This window comes from Charadrius vociferus, unplaced genomic scaffold (genome assembly GCF_000708025.1).
Source record: "Charadrius vociferus isolate BGI_N301 unplaced genomic scaffold, ASM70802v2 scaffold163, whole genome shotgun sequence".
Classification (NCBI taxonomy): domain Eukaryota; kingdom Metazoa; phylum Chordata; class Aves; order Charadriiformes; family Charadriidae; genus Charadrius; species Charadrius vociferus.
Window position 1 is genome coordinate 3,149,757 of NW_009648332.1, and position 25,345 is coordinate 3,175,101.

At 37.9% G+C, this 25,345-nt stretch overlaps 1 protein-coding gene across 2 annotated transcripts in view; it reads right to left on the reverse strand.

Moving 5' to 3' along the window:
- Window positions 1–91: 91 nt before the first annotated feature.
- The window catches only part of OSBPL9 (oxysterol binding protein-like 9), a 55,686-nt gene continuing 30,432 nt past the window's right edge, over window positions 92–25,345 (reverse strand). The window contains exons 6-23 of one of the 2 annotated variants that reach the window (XM_009884624.1): window positions 21,580–21,609; window positions 20,663–20,713; window positions 16,331–16,369; window positions 13,194–13,287; window positions 12,537–12,638; window positions 8,740–8,899; window positions 7,914–8,026; window positions 7,517–7,635; window positions 6,299–6,384; window positions 5,615–5,789; window positions 4,047–4,131; window positions 3,672–3,782; window positions 3,235–3,298; window positions 2,984–3,124; window positions 1,986–2,064; window positions 1,503–1,594; window positions 918–1,053; window positions 92–809 (exon numbers count right to left, since the gene is read on the reverse strand). In XM_009884624.1, the coding sequence (XP_009882926.1) occupies window positions 735–809; window positions 918–1,053; window positions 1,503–1,594; window positions 1,986–2,064; window positions 2,984–3,124; window positions 3,235–3,298; window positions 3,672–3,782; window positions 4,047–4,131; window positions 5,615–5,789; window positions 6,299–6,384; window positions 7,517–7,635; window positions 7,914–8,026; window positions 8,740–8,899; window positions 12,537–12,638; window positions 13,194–13,287; window positions 16,331–16,369; window positions 20,663–20,713; window positions 21,580–21,609 (1,752 nt within the window). In that variant the 3' untranslated portion in view covers window positions 92–734. The remainder of the gene's footprint in view (window positions 810–917; window positions 1,054–1,502; window positions 1,595–1,985; window positions 2,065–2,983; window positions 3,125–3,234; window positions 3,299–3,671; window positions 3,783–4,046; window positions 4,132–5,614; window positions 5,790–6,298; window positions 6,385–7,516; window positions 7,636–7,913; window positions 8,027–8,739; window positions 8,900–12,536; window positions 12,639–13,193; window positions 13,288–16,330; window positions 16,370–20,662; window positions 20,714–21,579; window positions 21,610–25,345) is intronic. The other variant, XM_009884625.1, reaches the window with a different exon arrangement.

Consider the following 25,345-nt stretch of genomic DNA (forward strand, 5'->3'; position numbering starts at 1 on the left):
ACATTTCACATAAAACAATTGATCATCACTCAGCTGAATAAACAGTCTTGCTGCAAAGGTTTATTATGAAATAAATAAAAAGTCCATAAGAGAAGTTTGAAAAATCTATTTTATGAAGCTTTAAGATGCATTGAGTAGAATTATCTACGGTTACATTTTAATCTCAAAATAACAAAGTTATTTGGGCAAGACACTGAAATGCCAAAAGATTTGATTATCATACAGGTGGAAGATAACATTTACGTAGCATTTTCTAACAAATTGTCCCATCAAAGGAATCCTCATATTTACACATTCCAAACATTAGCTAGGTTTAAATGACGTCTTGCATTTCCTTTCTTGTTTTTTAAATATGTAGGACCCAGGATTATTACGCAAGTGATACCAATGCCATGGCCTTCACAGTGGTTATACAAAGTGTAAATGCTTCACGGCCCAGATTCTCCCTGCTCGAGAAGCATCAGTAAGGGGGCTCCAGCAGCCTGCCTTTGGTGCCCGAGTACACTGCCAGTATAGCGGAGTCCAATATAAGTTACTGCACAGCCAAGACGTTTCTGGTTTTGTTTAATTGCTTATCTGCATCAGTAAGTCCAGTATCCCTGAGATAGGAACCACTGTAGCTGGAGGGGGCAGGTTCTCCAAACGGTACATACGTGATAACTGATGACTATCTTGGTATCTGATGTAAACTTTGCTAAGCCAAGGCTTGAATGTTTTCTGGTTTTATAACCCACTTAATGTTTACTGGCAGCAAGTCGTTTCAATAGCGGCTCATCATAAACCCAGCATTCTCCATCTTCATGGAATAACTAGAAAAAAAGGCAATAATCAGATAGATAGAAGCTTTTTATGACTCGGTTGAAAAGGAACAAATGCTGCAGGTTAGAGGGCATTTACACTGTTCAAATAAAGCTCACCCTTGTTTCCCATGAGGTCTCGTTCTCCTTTCTGGCTCTGGCTTCAGCTCTTTGTCTTTCTTCAAGCGCGTGCTTTGCAGCTGTGGCTGCATCGATGTCTCTGATTTTCAAGTTGTAGGTTACATCTTTCCATAAGCTTAAAAAAAAGAAATTTGAATGGAGACTGCTTTAGAGAAGCCAAGTGCTACAAGGCTGTACAAACATATTGCTGGCTATTAGTCATTGATAATAGTTTGAATTAAGGTAGGTCTCACTTATTGAAAAGGCAGAAAAAATCCAATATCTATTAAACCACAATTGCATTGTCTATTGCCAGGAATAGGGAGGCTGTAGTGAAGCTCTCTGGACCTCCCTGGAACATTTGGTCCAAATGAGGTTGTGACCAAGAACTATAGGTCTCCTCTTCCCAATTAAAACCCGAACCTGCTTGTACCTTGTACCTGCAGCAAAGGCCAATGAGGAGCACAGTTTGGCCATGCAATGAATGGATTAAGTGTACGATTACTCAGACTGTGTACTGCAAACTTGGGTCTAATTAAAAAAAAAAAAAAAGTCTTTATTTGCCCATTTAACTGAAGTTCTTACCAGCGAGACTCAAAGTCGTCTTGGTCCTCCAATTTCCTTACCTTCTTCTTAATTGTAGGCATTTTCTTGGTATCTATAAAGACAGCATTCTCCTAGGGAGTGGGATTTAAAAAAAAAAAATAAAAAAAACCCCAATCAGTTCTTTATCTAGACTTAAAATTTATATACCCTTACATTCTAGTACACTGGGTGTCAGGAAATAAATGAAAACCCATCATTCTTTAGATTCCGTTCTTGCTATAAAGATCAATTTACCTTAGAATAAATTAACAAAGTAAATTCAGGATTTTTACCCTGAATTCAGTAATCTTGCGATCTTTTGGGCAGCTTCATAGGAGTTGCCAACTGTTCATGTTTGTGTTTGTTTTTTTCAAAAAGACAAAACAAACAAAACCAAAAAACACCCCAAAAAAACTTAAGCACAATCTTCCATTTCTGATGAAAAGGTAAAAAAAAAAAAAAAAAGAAAAAAAGCTGCTTTACCCCTGTTGTGTATTTTGCATACATGACACCGTTCCATTCTCCTTCAATTGAGCAGAAGGGTTTCTTGTCATTAGGAGAACTAAACAGAAAGAAACAGTAATTTCTCAGTTGTATTACAGTAACTAAAAGATCCTAAAGGCTCAAAACTTCATCCTAGTTGCTGTACAGTCTGGTTTATATCAGCCCTTCAAATGTCCCTCACCAATATAGAAGAGATGAGGGTTCTGTCTACAAGTGAGTTTTGCATGAATTGGTTCAACTGGATGAGCCTTAAAAGGAAGTGCAGTTCCAGGATAAGACAGGTCTTGCCTTAGGGCTGTATCTGCATTTAGAGTTCGGGAAACTAGTTAGAGGCTTTCAAAACAGATTTAGAGTTATAAGCTTAAGAGTAAAAAGGTTTCACAAACTCAAAGCTTCCTCCCCAGACTACAGGAAAAAACAAACGCTAGTTCACAAATTACGTCTACCAATGTGTGTCAAGAAGTGATTTAAAACCAAGTTATGGACCTCATTTTGTCAGCATCGCTTACTGACATTACAGCAGATCTCCAAATAAGATGAGAATCTCCACTGAATTCTCTGCTCTGGGCATGTGCACAGGGTCTGACCAAAATCCACCAAACCCCAAGTATAAATATGTAAAAATCTGCAGCAAAGCTTTAATGACACGCTACGAACAGCAGTATTACAAGGCTTGCTGCGGTATTTTTGTTTTTATGAGAGACAGCGATGAAGAAATTTCAGATAACGTGGGAGTGAAAATTTAAATTCCTTTTGGTCAACAGCTGAGAGAGTTTTTGAGCAGGACAAGGTAGGACGCAGGCCTGCACAGATCTCTCACAAATCCTGGCTATGAAATGCCATCTCGTGGCAGGTAATCATGAGCTAAGTTACCGGATGTAGCTGTTCCAGTATTTTACGCTCCTGACTGTCTTGAAAAAACACCGTCAGCATTTAAGTAGAGGAAAAAGTGAGATTAAGTGAAGAAACCTGCTTACAAAATTTCAGCTGTAATTCTGTGCTTCTTTCCTCCATAAAATGGTTTTGTGTGGAAGACAATGGAAGCATTATAACCTGTCTTTGAGCAATTAATACTGCATTCTCCACCAAGTTCTATCCATGGCACAGTGAGAATAGACCTGCAAGTATAAATGTATGTATATATTTATAACTTTTTAACTGATAAATATGAATAACAAAATATTAAAAAGCATTACAAATGGAAATACCAAATAGAGCATTTACTTGCCTTCCATAACCATTAGGAAAGGTCAAGATATAGTGTTCATCGTAATCCAGGCATGTGACGCACCCTGTCGAAGAAAAATAAAAATAGGCTTTAAAAACCACCAGCAAAACCTCTACTTTTCATAATGATCTCCTGAAAGAATTCACTAAAACCAGGTACCATAAAAAGGAAAGGTGAAGAGCGTTATTTAGCGGCTGAGAATGCCTTGCTTCTAGAGCAGGCAGGGAGAGCTGTGTTTACGTGAGAAACTGGGCCCTAAATGATTTCAGCACCCAAAAATGTACAGAAGGAATCACCGATTCCTAGATACATAAGCTCAAATTACATAAAATCAAACGTTCCTTATCTTTAATAGGATGACTTTAAATAATTGCTGCAAAAATTCTAGTTGCAGAATGTAAATTTGTTTTCTATTGTTAAAATTTGCACACACGTACCTTGCCCTATGTTATGAACCCCAATAGACATTCCTAAGAATTTTGACTTGGTCCATATGTGAGCATTGAACTGTATCCTCTTGCTAAAACACTCTGCGTAAAATGCTGAAACTGAAGAAAAAGGTATTTAAAAATAGCAGCGCAAGACATTAATATTATTGTTTCCAAATTCATTCATCAGGAAATATCTCAATGCCTCATACTTATGTGGCAACAGAGTTTGCAATTTGTTTCTCACAAAAACAATTCATAGAGAAAACTTTCAGCTTTTAAATTTGGAGAGAAAACGTAAGCCCAAGATTTAAACCAAAAGCTGACTTTACTGTCGCTCCTATCCAGATGCCATCTCTATTAGCAAAGATACTGTCAACTTACTTGGAGGGTGATGAGAGACCTGCTCTGCCACAAACGTTACGCTGCTTTTACTGACCCATGGAACTGGTCCTTCTGAAACTGGCTCCTGCGTGACAATAAAGAGGATTGTCATCACTGACAGCGTTTACAAAACAGCAGAAAGTGACTGACTGGATGCTTCCAAGAGAAGTTGCTTCCACGTTTAAAGAAGGCTTCTGCAAATGTATTGCAGTGATGTTAACATATCTGTGAGTTTGCTAATTTGATGGGTGATAACTCCTTACTCTTGAAACTATGATGCTTTCTAAACAACACGCAGCTTCTACTCTTGTTTTTAAGTGTAAATGTATTTGAGAAGATACAACAGTTAAACTGAAAAAGTCATGTATAAAACCAATTACAAAGTAATATTTAAATCCACTTAATTTCTTATTAACTAGTAAGAAATAAGTGGCAGAAATAGTTTTCATTTTTGCTTCTGAGAAAGTCTGATATGCATATTAATAATGATCAGATTATACGTATCAAAAAGCCGTAAAACAACATTCATTTCCCATGGCAAATCATGAAAACTAATTCATCATTTGAAACATCAGAAGCACAAATACAATATTGTCTTTATGCCAGTGAATGGGAGTCCAAACATTCACCTCAGAAACAAGAGAAAGATTTGAGCAAACTAGCAAACTAATTGCAGGGGGAAAGCAAATTAAGTGGGGAAAATACATGCTTTATATCTGAACAATCACACGTTCAGATATACTATACTGAGGCTACATGAAGTATCTCACAACAGCACTTCCCACATCATCGTTTGACACTGCCCAGGTTGAGAAGCCTAAATGAGGTGTTAAAAAACCCCACAAAACCCCCACACCAGGCTGCACTGCAAGTGCTGGAGCTTTTCTCTCGAATCAGCGGGGCACCTTGTTGACTCTGGTTCATGTGCATAAGTCTGATTAATCCTTGAGCCTCACTGAAACTTGGGCAAATAAGAGAAAAGCTCACACACTGGCAAATGCGTTCAGATTACAAGAGTGGCACTACTGTTACTGTGTCCTTCACTTGACCAGATGTACTCCAGTAAAGTACAAAAGGCAAAGTAGTGACCAGACACAGATGTACAACTGAAATATCATCCAAGCTCAGAATGCAATTGTGAGATGTCTACAAAAGGATTTTAAAAGGAGAGTTAAACACTCTGGAGAAACTGCACTTCTTTCCAGGTTTTAAGTGAGGGGAAAGAAATCTCGCTGTTAAAAATAGAAGGGTTTAGAGAACTAAGAAAAATCAGAACTTTGGAAAAAAAAGAAACCCATACTCAGTGCTATAAAACAGTTCAGGAAAAAAGAGAACACTTTCCAACATGTCAAATAGTTCTTAAAAAACTAATTGCTCAAATTTTGTTATGCAAGATATTTTAAATCACTGTCCAAAGAGCGGGATGAAGTCAGTTAAGAAATTGCCACAGTTTGTCAATTTTGCTACTTAAATATAGCATAAGCCATTTCAATCTGTAAATTAATAAAAGCTTTGGGAATTACTCACATGCGTTCTAGGCACCAAAAAACATACCACAAGAAACTAACCGTATCATCTTCACCTTCAGCGCCTGGTAATACCCAATGACATCGGAAGATCTCGCCCAAAATAGGATTGTAAGGCTTTTTAGCAACCGACCCTTTTCTTCCTGCATGAAAAGCTGAGAGGTACCATTTAACCACTTGAACCATTCGTTCCTTCGGATCCTTCTGGTCACTAATGCTACATGGGCCAAAAGAGAGACAAGAAGAACAGGCAAAATGAAATACAAGCAGGTACCTCAAATACAGGAAAGCTTTTTGGATATTTGGTTGTTTTACAACCACTTTGTAGTTTGTTTGACTACTTTGACTATTTTTCAAGTTTGGATTTAAACCCAAGCAATATTCTTTAAAACTATAAGCTTTCTTTTGGCAGCCCACAGGGCCATAAACAATAACAATATATTAGATATTAATAAGAAATTCTTTACTCTAAGGGTGATGAGACACTGGAACAGGTTGCCCAGAGAAGCTGTGGCTGCCCCATCCCTGCAGGTGTTCAAGGCCAGGCTGGATGGGGCTTTGAGTGACCTGGTCTAGCGGGAGGTGTCCCTGCCCAAGGCAGGAGGGTTGGAACTAGATGATCTTTGAGGTCCCTTCCAACGCAACCCATTCTACGAATCTCTGAATAATCAGAACCTGTTAATGAAGCATAACACCAGTTAATGCTCTACTTAAAAGATCAAATACCTGACAAATAAGTCCGGATGTGCAAAAAAGTCAGCATACATTTCCAACAGTGATCTTCTTTCCAGGATAAAAGTTGGAAGGACCACCTAGGTGAAGAAAAAAACCCTAGATCAAGATACTTTAACATCCGGCAGAAAAGCATTCTATGTACTAACTGTAAATAGCATACAAAGCACTCAAGGCTTTGTATGCCTGTAAGCTGATCGTCTTCTCAAACTTGCCAATGAGTTCTGACATATGCAGGTCAGTTGGCATCTTCCATAAAACCAAAGATTTCAGAGAAACCGTCTCTTCCCTGACTCATATTCCAGTTTTCTTTAAAGCATATTCAACTACACAGCTCAGCTTATCAAAAGGTGTTCTTGATTACAGTAACACTGATTATTTAATTTCACCTTTATGTACACTGTCAATTTTCAGTTCCTATTCAGAACTGCCAGAAACTTCTGTAGTTTGCTTGTGAGCTGCTGGCTATTTCTCCAGAAAAGGTCTAAGTTTATCTTTTTATTCTCTATTGTGAGTTCCAGACTGGACAGTTAAGAGTCATCTAACTTAAGGAAACTAACGATAGGATTGATCTCTCCTAGTCTTTTTCAATCTGGAATTACTTATTTAAGTTTAACCAAGCTGCCTAGAAAGATCAACACCTTCAGAATGCTGTTCGTTTAACCTGAAGACATCAACGTGAATCACATTCATGAAAAATCCAACTCTTTACTTGCCAGACCTACACATAGTGTTTTAAAATACACAATCAACTTACTCAACAAGATCCCAATTAAGCAAAGCATTTCACCATATGCTTAATTCCCTCTTTTATTTTATTCATGTCTATTAAATGTCACCATACACTGGGATCTTTTAGATCTTTGTTCTAGGAAACTAAAGGACAGGAGAAACATTACTACTGCATAGAGCATTACTCTTATCCCAGCTTTACAGGGACTCCAAGGGTCAGCTTCAAAGACAACAAACAGCTACTTCCCATAGCAAACTATTTTCCCAAACAGTTTTAGCAGTTGTATACATTTATTCTGCATTCATTTCCCCCCTCCCAATAACAACTCCAATTAAAAAAATACCACGCTAGAGAGATCGTAGCTTAAGTAGCTCTCAGAACAAATATACAGTTAAATTGTTACTTTAACATTGAATTGACTTACACAGAATTCAGGGCTTACTCCCCCTCCCTTCCCCATGAACAGTCAGCAAGTTTACCTTCGTTAGATCCATTCCTAATCTAACTTGTGACAATAGATGCATAATAACACTCTTATGTTCTTCCACTGATTCTCCTTCCCCATCATCATCTCGATCATCAGGAGGATCGAAGAGATCTAGAAAGACCAAATTGCTTTTGTTTTTCTCTAAATGTTCAAAGACAGACTGTATTTAATTAGCATATATATTAGCTGTCAAAAAGGTCTTATTTATAAAACTAAGGTTCTTAAATCCTACAATTCAGCAATCTTCCATCAGTAAAGAAACAGTAGATAAACCATTTTCTGTAAGTACCTTGTCATATATATATCTCTCATCGTACATATATTGACACAGCTTATACAAAGATTAAAGATCAAGAGCTCCTTACTGAAAGTTCTCACAGTCCACTTACCAGCGTCATTTGTCCCATTAGACATGGAAGAATTGAGGGACTCTGTGGTATCTGGACGTTTCAGACTGCTTCCTGTGCTGCTCCGAGTCAGGACTGCAGCAGACCCTGAAGAACTGAAGAAGAGTCATAAATTCTCACAATTCACAATGAACTAATTCAGACCAAATTATTCTAATTTGATATACATAGACATCAATTCTCTAAGAAGTTTACTCATAGACACGCTGCATGCTAATTCACAGAAAACTTAAAATGGACTGTAGCTGAACGCATGGGAAAGCCTGCAGTGTAAGATAGTAACACCTGGAGGCATAAAACAGCTGACTAATTCCCGTCTGAAATGTGTACCATCTCTTAAAATTAATTTTCTGATTCATAAAAAAAGAAGAGTAAATAGAGATTTTGGGGAAAGGCAGTCAACTTCAAAAACAATTTTTAGTAAATGTAAGAAAGAATTGGCTATTTACCAAAAGCTGCAACAAATGCATATGAAATACACCACGGTCTGAGATTAAATCTCTCAGCTGGTGGCTTCCCAAATTTGGTGTATGTTAAGAGTTTTGTCAACATATATTCCAAATGGAATGGGAAGGAGCAGAGGAAGAAACTGCATCCCTCACAGACGACTATGCTGGCGGAGGAGGAATCTTATTCAGTTAGACAGAGTGTCATTTTTGCCTCCCCTGCCTTTTTTGTTTCTTTGTTTTTTTAAAGCCAAAGTAGCTTATTTGCTTATTTAGATTAACTAAATTCTACAAGCAGACAAGTCATGCCCTTGTAGATAAAAATTGTATTCAGCACACACTGTGTACTTTCAGCTACTTACTCCATACATCGCTTTGGGGAAGAACTGCTCTGATAGAATTCATCAGCATCATAGAATTCATCCTCACTGCTGGAGTACGAAAAATCTGGGACTGTGTTTGGAGACAGGTTGACATGGCTTGGAGAGGTGAGACTGCTGCTAGGTGCCGATTGTCCACTTCCTATGGAGTATTAAAATTTACAGATTTAATAAAAACAAACAAATGAGTTTAAAATCCATCAGTTCTAACTTATAAGTAAGACTGTTCAAATCAATAAAGACGAACATGAACTCAGAAGGTATAACATCTTAAAAAATTAGAAGTGATAATTAGTCAGGTTCATATTCGGTTTCATTTAACAGATAACAAAAGAAAGGTCACAAGGAAAATCAAGAACACAGAAAACCAATAAAATACATGGACATGTTTTCCCTAAAGTTGTCAATTAAAGGCAAACCAACCACACTGGAAACTTGTACAGATTCATACTTTGAGTTATGTTGTAAGGGACTTCTGGAAGTCATCTGGTCCAGCTCCCCACTCAAGGCCCAGACAACTTCAAAGTTATACCAATTTGTTCAATATCATGTCTAGGCAGATTTTAAGTATCTCCCAAGATGAAGATTCCATAATCTCTCTGGGGAACCTATTTCAAAGTTTGATCAGCTTCATTAGAAAAACAAAACATTTTCTAATATCTACTTGGAATTTCCCTTCTTACAACTTGTGCTGACTGCCTCATCCTTTTGCCGTGCATCTCCAAGAGGAGCCCAGTTCTTCTCTACAGCCTCCCGATAGTTGGCAGAAGACAGCAGTAACATCTCTCTTTAGCTTGACCTTCCTAAGGCTGAAGAAACCCAGTTCTGTCAGCCTCTAAGTACATCACAGGCCTCAGCTTCCTAATCTTGGTCGTCCATGTCTTTGTACTTGGAACCCAAAACTACACATAGTGCTCAAGATGTGGTCTCACAGATCCCAAGTAGAGAGGAACACTCACTTCTCTTACACTCTCACTCATCCAGCTCAGTTATACAGCAAAGCCTTCAACACCACAAGGGCGAGCTGCTGACTCATGTTGCTCACCAAGACCCCTGGCTCCTCTTCTGCCAAACTGCAGTTAACCCCATGCAACAGGGCAGGCTGAGGGCTATGCCCATTGTAGGTGGGTGGAAGACTTTGCATTTGCCTTCAAACTTCTGGAGGTTTCTGTCAGTCCACTTCCCCAGCTGGTCACAGCCTGCGAATGGCAGCCCTGTCCTATCCCTTGTTCTCCCCAGTTTGGCGAGGTCTGTGTCTAGCTTCCCTGAGCTGTGAAGCAGTATTGGACCCAGTATCAATCCCTGAGAAACACCAGTAGTCACTTGGCTGCCATTTGGACCTCACACAGCTGATCGCAAGCCTTGGGCCTGGCAGTCCAGCCAGTTTTCACTCAACTTGTATTCTACTTACCGAAAACATCTTTTTCCAATTTAGCTACAAATACATTTGTAAAAAAATCTGATTACTACAGTTTCTAAATTGGATTACGTGAATCCTGTCTCACTGCTAACTCCCCGTTTTTCAGAAGAGTCATAGCAATTAAGACAAACCAGGTTAACACTGACACAGACCATTTATGGAAGCCTAAGTCACAACACAGGTTATTAAGCAAACTAAGGTATTCACACAAGCAACAATCATCAGAAGCTAACTAGAAGATGAGATGCATAGAGTAAGATGTAAATAAATAAACTTTCTGGCAGGAGAAAAAGCCAGCAGTGGTATCCTTCATTTTATAGATTGGGGCAAATACTGTTTAACACATGTATTAGTGTTCTGGGAAGGAACAGCAGTAATAAAGTAACAACAAAATCATTTACAGGCAAGCTTAGAAAAAAAACTTGGGAGGGAACTGAGAGAGTTTTAGCATGACTGGACAATATAATGAATACAAATTACCAGAAAGTAACAGTCAACATACACAGATAAAAAAATATGTTAAATACGTAGCTGTGTTTTTTTAAAAAAATCCTCTAAAATATTATAGGAATTGTAAACAGATAATTAGAGCAACTTCAACTTCAGTTCCTGTCAACTGGAAAAGGGGAAACATAACCCCTATTTTCAAAAAGGGAAGTAAGGAAGACGCAGGGAACTACAGGCCAGTCAGTCTCATCTCTGTGCCCGGCAAGATCATGCAGCAGATCCTCCTGGAAACTCTGCTGAGGCACACAGAAAACAAGGAGGTGACTGGTGACAACCACATGGTTTCACCAAGGGCAAGTCATGCCTCACAAATTTGGTGGCCTTCTATGAAGGGGTTACAGTGGCAGTGGACAAGGGAAGATCAACTGATGTCATCTACCTGGACTTGTGCAAAGCATTTGACGCTGCCCCACACAATATCCTGGTCTCTAAATTGAAGAGACATGGATTCAATAAATGGACCACTTGGTGGATAAAAACTGGCTGGACAGTCACACTCAAGAGTTGCTGTCAACGGCTCAATGTCCAAGTGGAGAGCAGTGACGAGTGGCGTTCCTCAGGGGTCAGTACTGGGACATGTACTGTTCAACATCTTTGTCGCAGACATGGACAGTGGGGTTGAGTGCACCCTCAGCCAAGTTTGCCAATGATATGGAGCTGTGTAGTGAGGTAGACACTCTGGAGGGGAGGGATGCCATCCAGAGGGACCTGGACAGGCTGGAGAGGTGGGCCCAAGCCAACCTCATGCAGTTCAACAAAGGCCAAGTGCAAGGTCCTACACCTGGGTCGGGGCAATCCCAAGCACAAATACAGGCTCGGTGGGGAATGGCTGGAGAGCAGCCCTGAGGAGAAGGACCTGGGTGTGCTGATTGACCAGCAGCTCAGCATGAGTCAGCAATGTGTAATCGCAGCCCAGAAGGCCAACTGTATCCTGGGCTGCATCAAAAGAAGTGTGGCCAGCAGGTCAAGGGAGGCGATTCTGCCCCTCTACTGCACTCTCGTGAGACTCCACCTGGAGTACTGTGTCCAGCTCTGGAGCTGAGAGAGTTGGGGCTGTTCAGCCTGGAGAAGAGAAGGCTCCGGGGAGATCTTATTGCGGCCTTCCAGTACCTAAAGGGGGCCTACAGGAGAGCTGGGGAAGGACTTTTTACTAGGGCATGTAGCAATAGGACAAGAGGGAATGGCTTCAAACTGGAAGAGGGCAGGTTTAGATTAATCATTAGGAAGAAGTTTTTCCCTTTAAGGGTGGTAAGGCACTGGAACAGGTTGCCCAGAGAAGCTGTTGAGGCCTCATCCCTGGAGGTGTTCAAGGCCAGGCTGGACGTGGCCCTGGGCAACCTGGTCTAGTGGGAGGTGTCCCTGCCCATGGCAAGGGGGTTGGAACTCGATGATCTTCAAGGTCCTTTCCAACCTAAACCATTCTATGATTCTATGATTCATATTTATTATAGCAAATTTTGCTTAAAAACATCTATTGCAGTTTTAAAAAGCCCAACGAATGCTATTATTTAAGGGCAAGAGAAGAGAATCAATGAATTAAAAAACTCAAAGGCCACATGTGATGTATTACCTGCAAAGTTATTGTGCTGGTTACTGCAAGATTGAAATGATGGAGACAAAAAAGCAAACTGGTAATACTGTTATGTATTATGCATAAATGGGGGGGTGGGGGGTGAGAAAGAGCAGAATAATTGATTTCAAAACAACACTGAAATACGTGTTGATTAAAAGCAAGATGTAGGCCAATACAATGTTGTATTAACAGCTAATCACATTAGGTTACAGACAGTATATATGTTTTGTTTTGGTTTTGTTTCTTGTACTTCAATAGGACAGTAACACAGAACTGTACCTGTACTATTTGGTGTTGGAGTCTGATTTCCAAGCGATGCTACTACAGGTCCCACTGGCAAAGATGAGGGTCGCTGCTCTGATTTGCACAACTGAGCAGGTTCTAGGGGACATTTTGATATGTTAAACCCAAAATTTATATTTAAATATGAGAATTATACTTTTGTAGGGAAGGAGTTTCCACATTATTTCACCTCACTTTCAAAAATGAAATAATTTTCTATAAAAGCCAATCAGACAGAAAAATGTTTCATTCACTGTTATCTAGCTGGTTTTTATTATTAAGCAAAGATGGCTTTTTTAAAAATTGCAGTTATTTAAGCTAGAAAGCATTTATATTTTCTAAAAATTACAGTTTCATTTATTTTAAGGAAGTGTATTAGAAATGTAAGCTAGTAACTTAGAGCAAGTAAAATATACCAGCTTATCCACAGAACTAGAGGCAGATTTACCTGATGGCTGAGGAAGCTCCATGCCCTGCTCCTTCCCCTTCCTTTGCACCGCCGTGGTGAGCGTGCACCACTAAGTGCAGTGTGCACTTGCGTTGCATTTGTGACACACAAGCTATCCACCATTACACAGCCCCTCCATCTAGACCGCAGTTGCATCCTGCTCTGCTCATGAATATTTCGACTGAGGTTCTCTCTGCACACCATACCTGGAGGTATGACTGCTTGGGAAGGCATCGTGCTGATCGCTGACGGCTCCAAAGGGCTGGGCTGATACACTGCGTCAACCGGGTTTATAGTGCTCTGAGACAAAAGAAAGAAAAGCAGATTTTTTTCCTCAATTATAAAATAAAAATAAAAAAAAAAGCATAGATAGCAAGAACATTGTGAGCACAAGAAATGCCCAAATGCGAGATAGCAAATTCCTGAGAGAGAAAGTAAAACACAAATTGACAGTTTAGGACATGAGAAATACTTTCAAAGTGGTAATACTTTAATTCTTTACACTAAACTGAATTTGCTACAGATTTGAATTGTCCTATAAAGAATTCTTATTTCAAGTTCTAGCTTCTGATATTCCTTCTAATGTCCACTAATAAATATTGCATGCAAAGAGTGGAAAGTTAGACGCAAACTATGTAGCAAAAATTAGGATAGGTAATCTGTATTTTTAATTTTATTTTTTTTTTAATTAAGTTGTCCAGACCATAAAATCAACCCATAAATTAAACCAAGAATCATCAGCATGCTTACAGCCATGAGGTGGCCTTGTTGCCAAAATTCTTTCCAATGCAAGCTGACAGTTTTCAGTGCATCTTCAGAAGAGGACATTTCAGTCTACTTATGAATGTGGGCACTTTGAAAATGAATCACCAATTCAACCCGACACTCACAAAAGTCACTAAGTTCAGTATACGTTCTTGGCATTTATACAACAAGCCTCTTGGAAATCTGAACTTCAACGTCTTTTAATCCAAACCAGCATGATTTTGCCTTGCCTCACTGGCCTGTAATTTTTTTATAATCTGAGCATTGTTTGTTATATATATTTACACACAAAAACCAGAACTTGTACATTGTTCTGGGTTGTTAATTGGAAAAAAGGCACATAAACCCCTTTTCCAATCATCTTGCAATTTAAAACCATCGATCTTGTCAGAACTGTGAAAATCTTTGCCTCCGTTTGCTAGGAAGTCTTGCTATTGTGCTTAAATTGAAGAGTAGCAAGCACAGGGAGGTCACACAATACTGAGTTCTACTTTAAAAAAAAAAGTTCTGCTTTTAAAAAAGGAGATGAGCTTTGCCTTTAAATTTAGTCAGTATGTTTATTCCTATCCTCCTTTTAGATCAATATTTAAAACAGAAGAGAGTCTCCAACTGTTCTTCCCCCCTTTTAGTCTATTAATTTCTATTTTCATGCAGACTGAGGGAAACAGGGTCATTTTAACTTTCCTCTGCCAATTTTCCTACAAAAGGAAGACTTCTTTATTGCTTCCTTTCCCGGTTAACTGTAATTTTAAACTTTATCCTACATTAAAAAAAAAAATTAAAAAGAAAAATCAGTGAAGCAGTGAAGATTTTAATTATTTTTTTTATAGCACAGGATTTATTTGATTGAAAATAAAACTATTATTCTGTTTATCTTTAAAAAAATCTCAAGTTTAAAAAAAAGGCATAAAAATGGCTTTCTACATTTTCATTGGTGTTACTAAATAGTATACAAATAAACAATCCAGTACATATGCTGTTACTCCATGGTATTCCAGCATTAAATCAATGTCCCTCACACATTACTTCAACTGCTTTTGCAATTATGCTTGCAACACAGGTAGGTCCCTCCCCCACATATTTCACAGTTTAAAATCATGATCCCATTTTCAGAGTTAAGAAACTTAAAAATCAAGATGCTTCTATGATACACAGGATGCTATTGCTATCTCTATCTCCCCTAATTTTTAGGGAAACTAATAAAACATATGATACAGAACATGGGTGTCATAAAGGAAAAAAAACCCACCAAAGTAACTGACTTTGTGTGCAGGATTGTAAACTTATCCTTAAACAATTCTCCAAACTGCAACATAAGCTAGAGTTTCTTGTTAGGTATTTTGGGGTATGCCTTCATGGTTTAGTAAAAGATGAAGGCAGACCTGAAAGTTTCCTTCTCCGAGTATAACAACAACTTAAAACCAACCATGTAGAAACAACAAGACCGTCATCCCACCATGGTATCAAATATTGATCATATTCCTGCTTAAGTTTAAAGTGGAAACCTGACCAGCCCGAGCTAACATCAGCCTCAATAGTGTCAAAATTTCAGTCTTCACAATCACTGATGCATCAGTTAATAAATATCTTCTTACAGAAATACTTTTGTTTTCGTCCCCAGCATAAGCCAGCTCACAGACAATTAGAATAATGACTAATCAAATTCAGACTATAGGAAGTTGTAACATCTATATGAAGTTTCTGAGTTGCAGATCTACTGTGCCCACCACCACCACAGAACTGTGGCAGTGTCTGCTGCGTGATCTCTCTTTTCCAGGGCATGCAGCAGAACCTATGCCCTTACACTAAGACCTGAATTATGTGACTGTCCACAGGGCAATCGTTTATCTTACTTACAATAAGCACAAAACCAAAATCTGCATGTGCATCTTTACTCCAAAGTTCATACCAGAAAACCATACTGCTAAAGCTGTATATAATGGAATGACAAATAAAGCCTGATGATTACTGTCAGCTGTAATGAAAACACACTATGATTTTTAAAGTTACATTTTACAGAAACCAACCTCCTATTAAAAGTATCTGAAATGTACTCAAGTGACAAAACGAGAACGAAGAAAGAGAAGTCACATGTGACCGAAACGAAAGATGACAGAAGTTACATTAAAAATGCAGAAGTTACGTTAAAGAAGAAACATTGCTGAAACAGACATAATACAACTTTGAGTCAAAAAAGCAGCGCTGTAGAAAAGACAAACTACTGGAAGCACACGGATAGCTCATCTATTTCATACATAAAGATACTTCAGATGGAACACACAACTGTTTCTGTCCCAATAATTTCCCTTTCATCTGTTCACATGGCAGATTTTTATCTAAGAGTTTAGTTACAATACTGCCATTTAAGACACTCGGTATCAAACTGATCACTATATTTTCTAAAGTCAAGGGTGTTAGCCAACCTCAGAAGCTAATGACTCAACAGTAATTTTAACAAGACACTTGAAGCAGTAAATTAGAGAAAGGAAGAAGTATGTTGCAAAATGAGTGGAAACTCAGGTCTCTGTTCACATGTTCTGCAGAAATAAAGGGAGATAAAGATTAGGTTTAAACTTACTATAAGTCCATCTGCGTGCTTCTCCTCATTATTTTGGTCCTTAAGGAAAAAATGTTAAGAATATCAACATAACAATCTTGTACGACTTATCAGTTCTGCATTATGCGAGAACAGCAAGTTTCTCTCAGGAATGTTTACATTTTCAGCCATAAAATCTTCCTCATCAGGAGATACAGTAAATAAACTTAAAAGAAACAATTCTATACGTAATCACTGCACCTCTGAAGATTAGTGTTTTCTGAGGATCTGTCCACACAAATTCAAACAGTTTTTAAAATATCCTTTCTGCACTGCTGAGCACAATTACTCTTTACAATGCTCTTCACAAATAATTAAGACTCCCCCAAAACATGGTCTGTAGCACCTCTGAGCCCCTGAAAATCTAAAGACACAAAGTTCTCAGTTTCTGAAGAACTACAATTAGCATATAAGTCAACTTTTCAAAAGCACTTTCTGCTTTTGAAAGGCAGAGGTGCCTTTATAAGAAAAATATTTTTAACTTTTGCCTTTTGGTATTCACTAGATTTTAAGATGTTTTTAGATTATTTACAGTCTAGGATTTGGGGGGTTTTGCCTAGAAGCATATGTGAAAGAACAGGCAATGCATGGAATAAAGCTGTCATCAGGGGAAATTAGCCTAGCAACAGACAAGTTAGTGCCAATCTCCAGTTAGCATAGTTTTAACACTGTACCAGCAACAGTATAAATTTTCCTACACACTAAGCCAAATCACTTCTGCTGCAAAGTTCATATTACCAGTATATCAATCCATAATTTTATTCAGCGTAAGCCTTAAAACTTGTCTGCAGAGTATTTCCCCAGATTTCCAGTTGTTAAGAGGAACAAGGAAAAAAAAGCTGTAAATAGTATTAAGAAAGTTGGCATATACTCATGTTTTGATACTTTCCATGTTCTTCCCTAGCTTATATAGTTGACAATAGGCTGCTCAACTGTCAAAGTCTGCTAGCTGGTATTTCTTAAGCAAGGCTTTCCATGACAAAAGTGACTCTAAGGGCAATGAATTCCACTGGGTTGAAAACTTACAAAGAAAAAATGATTAACACCGAAGTCCAAATATATTATCTATTTTTTTTTCAACATACAAAATTCCCATGTTATGCTATCATCTCTAAGACCTAAGAAATAAACCAAAAAGATGCTGCATTTGTACTGAAGCTTGCTATCCTATCTCAGTAATGCAAAATCAGCAACGCGGTATGTGGATGAGGTAAGGAAGGAAGAAATGCCATGAAACCAAGTAGGCAAGACTGATCAGAAATAAAGGAGTGAAAAACGGAAGACAAAGATGCAAAAATAAATTTTTAAATTATAAGAGCTACTCCATAAAACGTATAATAATTTCTGTTATAAGGTTGTAGCTTACCAAATCACTGAGAGACCATTACATGTACTTTTACGACACACACACAGTATTCAGCAAAGCTGGACAACTTCATGTGTCAGACACGCACAGGGGAAAACACAAGCCAAATGCTCAACCTACCCATCCCTCTTAGTTTATTTTGATCGCTTTTTGATAAGTGACATAGGTATTGTAACATATTCCTATTTAGCTGGTATTTACATCATTAGTTTGAAAATGCCTTGGGTCATCTCAAATACAAGTAGCTTGATTACACACTTGATTTACCAGTAAGTTTAATGAAAAAGTTCTAAGGCAGGTTGTTTTAAAAATCCACGAAACAGCTCAACTTAACGCACAATTAAAACCAAAACAAACCCAAACCCACCAAAAAAACAGGTTTGCCTCAATGTACCTAAATAATCCAACTAATAAATGGCTGTGTGTTTGAAACACAGAGATGTTCTGAGTATATAGAGAAGTGGTAACAATTTTCAAGGTACGCAAACAACCAGAATGAAAGCGTGAAGTCTATCTCCTAGTGAGAAAGGCACTGTAGAAGTAAAAATGAGGGGCAGGGGTGGTGTTAATATGATTTATTTTCAGTGGTGTGAGTCAGCAGCCATACTTGCCTTACAGCTTTGGGAAAAAAGCTTGCAGAATCTTAAAAGGTTCTATACTGGAGAACAGAAAGCTATCAGTCAGACACAATACATTTTTACATACATAATGCTTCATATACATGCAACTTACAGAACTGTAAAAACAAAAAAATCCTGTATTCTTCATTTCCTACAGCAGTAAGAAATGAGGATACCAAAACACAGTTTATAGAAGAGGGGAGGGGGAACAGAAGTGCCATGCAGTCAGCAAGTATAGTTGCCTGAGAGAGAGAGAGGAAGAAGATGAAGAGATGAAGTAGAATAAAGGTTATTAAAATAGTGAGTAGATTTACAAAGGGTATTTTTCACTATATGTGGATCAACATCTTCCAATTAGCTCTGCATAAACCACGCATTTAAACCACCTTATCTTCAATAGTTCTACAAGAGCTTTAGATATGGTTTAGCAAAAAACAGCCGAAAATCCCCACTCCTCAACGGGTAAACCCATCTATTTACACTGGTTAATATTTACTGTTACTGAATGAAGGACTTCAAGGTCTGATTTAGTATAACAGAAAGCAAGCCTTAGCATCTTTGGGGCCCAAATTCTACCTACCTTTACACTTTTATGGTAGATGGAGCAGTAAAGCACTGAACCTGATCAAAAATGACTGCAATTGCCACTACAAGTTCAGTTTTGCCCATTATCAGCAAACCACCTAACCAACTTCAAAATATGCTTAGCATCAGCCCAAGATAAGCAATCGTATGTCCGTCCCCCAATAAACTTAACCATAGCAGAAATGGAATTTGATATTCAATAGAAACAAGAAAGCTAACTCAGCCACCTATTACCAGCTTTGATCAAAAACCTGAAAAGAAGATTACAATTCTGGTCTTTCAGATTTGCTAATTACATAGCAGAGCTTTTTCAAAAAGAGCAAAATTTCAGAGGAATTAAACCTCTGTGAAAATAACAACTATTAAACACATTTATATAGTAATTAACAAAAAATGAGCAAGTAATTTGTTGCACACAGTTTCTCCAACAGCCACCTTAATAAAGCAAGCCTCATATAGCTGTGTAAGAAAACTAGCGTACTACCATCTAACCTACCTATAATTGACTCCATCAAATCCCCAAAGAATGACATATAGTCTAGTGGCTTCGCCGTACTAAAACAATTCTAAATATACCCAGTACTAAATAACAGCAAATTATTAAGTAGTGACAAGGCTTTTCTTGCTATCTCTACAGCGAAGGATTCAAATAGTATCACTGTATGTTAAATAAAGAGCGCTGTAGCTCTAGATTCATGTGGCACAAAGTATTTCAACATACCCTACTACTTGCAAAATATTTTCAGTTTTGTATAAATCTGTTAACCAATGCACTTTTTATTTAGAATTTTTAAGCTACTGATACGGAATCTGAATTTCACAAAATATGCACTGACCCTTTTAGTGAATGACTGCTGGTCCTACAAGGTTCTATACACTACAGTCTTCACTGGCCTCAAAATTCTGTACAATGTATCTGGCATTTAGAATGAAGACAAATGGCAGTATTGTATTTGAAAGCTACAAAAAGGTGATCTAGACTACAGAAAAAAGATTGAAGATCTTATGCCCACTTCTGAGTAAATCAGAATGTTCTGATTGAATTCAGTCTTACATTCTGAAAATACATAAATTAATTTATTTGCAACACACCGTCTTCCTTCACTTTGGTCCCAAGATAAAAATCAGCAACTCATAGTTAACATAGCCTAAATACAGAATGCGAAGGCCTGTAAAAGCAGAACTTGACAAAAAAAATATACAAGTCTCACTAAATTTTAAAAAGTAACAATATATTTAAGTGAAGAGTATAAGTCCATTACCCATAGTGCATTCTCAAATAAAGCTTCAAGAAGTTCCAACATCATCATGAACTTCAGACCATTAAAAACTGTGTGAACCCAGCTTGGATTATAAACATCACAATTTTCCCTTTTTCTATTTATGTTAGTCACATTCTTAAAATGAAGCAGAAAATAGTTTTGTTAAGTTTCTATTCTGCCACCCTTATGTTTGTTGAAGTTCTTATTTAGTCAAATAGCAAGCTCTGCAAGAGAAAGTTTATCTAAAAGAAAAAGCTTTGTCATCAACACAGCTGTTAGCACAAACATTAACAGGACTGTCTACTGTGGAATTCAGTATTGCAGAAACTTCATTAAATTAGTAGCATAAATCAACTTATACCAATTTTTTAATATATTTTTTTTTTTCCGGATCATATAGAAGCCATTTTTAGGTTTCAATTGTTTTCACACAGATTGATACCGTATAATTAACATTCAAAATAGTTTATAGTGTACTTACTTTAGCAATCTGTAGCAACACAATGCAGTGTTTTATTGATTCTACCATGCTCTAGGGAAACAAAAATAACAGGAAAAGACCCTTTTATTACTATCATATAATATTTTGTATCTACAGGTATTTTTATTAGTTATACAGAATATTATCTGAAATACTAGGTAAGAACTAAATGGATGCTCAATTCTGTAGAACCCTTACTTTCCATTCCCCTTTTTTCCCATAGCCAAAAACGTAGCAACAGAAAACTGAAGTTTCCAAAAGCCACATACAACAGAGGCTGTCAGGGTGAAATGGAGGTCAGCTTCAAACTTTCAGAGCGCTGCAAGCAGGTAAACTGCCGTGTGAAGAGAGGCTGAGAGAGCTGGGCTTGTTTAATCTGGAGGAGAAAAGGCTGAAGGGAGACCTTATCAATGGGGATCAGGGGATCAATATCTGATTGGGACGGCAGGGTGTAAATAGGATGGAGTTAGGCTCTGCTCAGTGGTGCCCAGTGACAGGACCACAGGCAATGGCCACCAAGCAAAATACAGAAAATTCACCTTAAACATAAGAAAACACTTTTTTACTCTCAGGATGATCAAACACTGGAAAAGGTTGCCCAGAGAGGCTGTAGAGCCTTCATCCTTGGAGTTTGTCCTGGGCAACCTGCTCTAGCTGACCATGCTCTGAGCATGGGGTTGGACTACAGACCTTCAGAGGTCCCTTCCAACCACAACTATTCTATGATTTTATGATTCTAAGGTGCTAGACATAAATCTGAACACAGCACCAGAACCAAGCTGCCTCTGCCATCACACTATTGGACCGAATATGGACTCCCACTTTTCTGAAAAAAGCTTTAAAATTTTTGACAAGAAAATAAGGTGAATTTCAGAATCTATATATATATAAGAGATACAAAAATTAAAGAAACTTACACTGGTTGTTTCTTTGAGACTTTCAATTTTCTGTAAAATAAAAATCAAAATCAAGTGGTTAAAGACAGAATTTCCAGCATCTAGTTTGACCTAAATACTGTACAAACACTGTATTTTAATCTTATATTGGGGGGCAGGGAAAGCAACAAACATGTTAAAGACACAATTTTCACTTTGCAATTGACAAGCTAGAAGTCAAACTGATAATTAAAGCTTAAAGATGACAAGGTTAGGAATTTCTGAGCAGTGACGTTATACATATTTAACCAAAGTCTACACTTCAGTTTTGCATAACATCAACAAAAATAAAATACAGTATGAAGATTCACTCTATAAGTTAATATCCTTATATAGTGTACTGAATGGTGGCACATTCCAACAATCAGTATTACTTGAAATTACCATCATTCAAGTACAATAAACAGATGGAGTTAAGCAGTTTAAAAAAAATCACAGAAAATAACAGCGCACACACATTCTTGCTCTTTTCTAAGCCTTCAGTGAAGTGCATCTGGAAATCTGCCTACTTAATTTTATCTAGAAACACCGGTTCATAAAGATTTCCTGTGTGGAATTGCACTTCAGGCATGCAAAAGGCATCTGCATGCCATTTTACAACATAAGCATGACCTATCTAAGAAGCATATGCATCCTGTTGATGTCCTTGGGTCTGTCTGCACAAGGGAAAATTATTAAATTGGACTCAGCACTGAACCTCTACTAATTCAATTACAGGACCTCTTTGTTTTGATTAGTATGAGCGTCTCGTGACTTGAGTCACAGTCTTTTTGACTGTTAAATAATCAGAGTGTGTAAAGGAACTTTTCCCCCCCCCGCACAGCACTGCAAGCCAAATTGTACATCATAAGAGAGCAACATGCACCTATAAATCTACAGGAATGAATAGTCTCAGCTTGTGGATTAAAAAAACAAAAAAGAAAATGCATTGACTGCTCCCCAGGCAATACTTGGGGGAAATTTTTTCAGTTATACTCTGTTCTATATACTATTCATAAGGATGCTGTACATTTGCTTCATGATTGATTGGCAAGAGGTGGCCAAATAGCACCCAGCCTCCGCCTTTTCCACTGGAAAGACTGGATCATGCTGATCTAGGAAATAGCATGTCATGGATGTTATATCACAAAGTTATATCATATTTACTTATGCTGCTAGCAGAGAAATATGCCAACAGCTAAAAATTCCTTTGTATTGTTTTTCATGTCTCTACTATACTTCCAGTCCAAACTTTATCAACACATATTGAAAACAAGCATTTTAAATACCACAGCAGTGAAGTTTTAACCCTTCTACCACCAAAACAGAATAGGCAATGTACCCAAACGTACAGATCTTGTCAGATGAAAAATTATGCAGCTGAAATAAATCATTCCACCACAAAGCTTTAGAGCCAACAGTAGGCAGCCATCAGCAGTTTTGATTATTCTTTATCTACTTTTTCCCAAAAATGTTATAGAGTATTTACACACCAAATGATGTGGTATCTCATTCCCTTCACTGATGCCATCTTTGCTGAAAATCTGAAAGTGATGCTAGGCCATACAACGCAAAATTCAGCCATGCTGTTTTCCCCCCTACCCATTGGTAATTTTCCAAGCAATAGACTAGTTAAGACACTGTTATTCTTACACATAGGTACAGACAAATAGGTGACTTGTCCAACACAGAAGATCTGAGATAGGAAAAACCTCAGGACACCTGATTTCCAAGGCCTGTCCACAAATTATAGAATCAATCTTTTCCTCTGTGGAAATGAATTCTTTGTGAGCTGGCCAACTTAAGTAGTAACAGTACACATAAATCACATTTGTGATATATGGCTACCTTGAAAGAATACAGCACATGGAACTGGAATATTGTCTTCTTCATATGTACACAAAAGTATGAGAACGATGAAGGCAAGTCAGAGATACTCAGTCCCTGGGAAGACCCCCTAAAGAGCACCAGCTCTCTTCTTTAGGGCTAAGCAAACATTGACATGGAATTTTCAGGATTTTCAGGAGCAATGTGCTATTCTAGAACGGTGATGTAAACAGCCATAAAATAAAGTTTGTGAACTCTCCCCCGTAAGATCTTACACAAACACACTATACACATGACACACGGGAAAGAAAAACAAGTGGATGATCACTAGCAACAAAACTGGCATGCTGACACGAGCGATTGGTTTGGAGAAGAAGTTACAATAACGCTTGTATCTCATCTCATCAGTTGTACAGAACTACACTGCTATGTATACCTGCTGCTAAAATCCTTTTAACTTTAGTCTTATCTTTTGTTTAAACTTACATTAAAGTAATATAGGTAATTTAGAAAATACAAAATTGTAAGGAAAATCACAAACAAGTAAAAAGGGTATTTGAAGATAAAAAAACCTTACCAATAAAAATAAAATCAAAGAATATAATTTACTACTAAAAGTTATCACAAATTTCTCCCTTCAATATCCCTACCCTTTGAAAACTAATGAAGAGAAAACTTTACTAAGACAGTCTCCCTAGTTTTAGGTAATGAGTACACGTATTTTCAGATTTCAATTCCCTGCAGACTTACATTTGCAGAATGCAGCCACATGCTATACCTAATCTAATCAAATTGCAGGCTGCTGCTTGAACTACTCCACCTACTTGCTTGTTGCACCTCCTTGACATCTGATTTTTTATGAAACCACTGGTATTCCAATAGAAAGCTTATTTTATTTCATTGAACACGATTTTTGCCTCATTCAACAGTCCTGTGACTACAGAGGGATCAGCTCATCCAGCAAAGAGAGGCAGCAGAGGCACAGAGGGGTAGCTGACTTGTGGTCAGAATCAGTATGGTACAACCTGAATCTGTGTGCTCAGCCTTGGATTTACTTCAGAAGAAGTACTTGTTGAGAATCAAACAGCTTAAGCAGGCTACGCTTCCCACCAAAACCTTGTTAAGTCGTGTCAGCTTTGTTCCAACCTGCCAAATACACACCTCTTCGCTGTTCTGATGCTTTTGAATGCTTACAGTTTTATTCTCCCTGATATGTGTGGTCAAGGTAGTTTCACAAAACAGAACAGAAAAGTTTACTTTGAGTTTTCATCAATAATATTGCTAACATTGTAAGAAAGCAAGGTCCTATCTTGTCTTCCCCTTGAAACACCCGTACCCTCAGACCATGCACCTTCCTTTACTTCCTACGTAATCGGATACATACATTGTACTCTATTAGCAGATTCGGCAAAACTGGCAGCACTGCTAGTTACAGTGTGTTTGCAAGACAGAATGATCCCATTATACAGTGCTAGTTGTAGTTCTGCCAGGAGTATCCATATAACAGAGGGAATTCATGATAATCACAACATTTTTCAGTCCTCAAAATTCATCAAGTCTACATCTGTACTGTCTTCTTCCAAATTCAACAGATTACCATGTCTTAAAAAGAAGAGATCGAAGAGATCTTGAAGCATCTCGGAACACCTATACCCTATACCATTATCTTCAAAAGACCAAATATTCCGTAACTGAAAAACAATTCTTCCAATGCTCTGTACACTTGCAAAAACAATAGCTCGGGGTTTAAATGCCTAGCCATAAACAGTTGCAGAAAACAGTACTCAGCTACCTGGGAAGCACATAACACTCAAATAACCAAACCTCGTTTCCTCAGCGGAAAAAAATACGAGTTGGATGGAAGTATCCTGCAGGTTACACTTGGCTCTAAATTTGATAGCTGAACCATATTTCCATGAACAAATAGGAAAACTGCTAAATA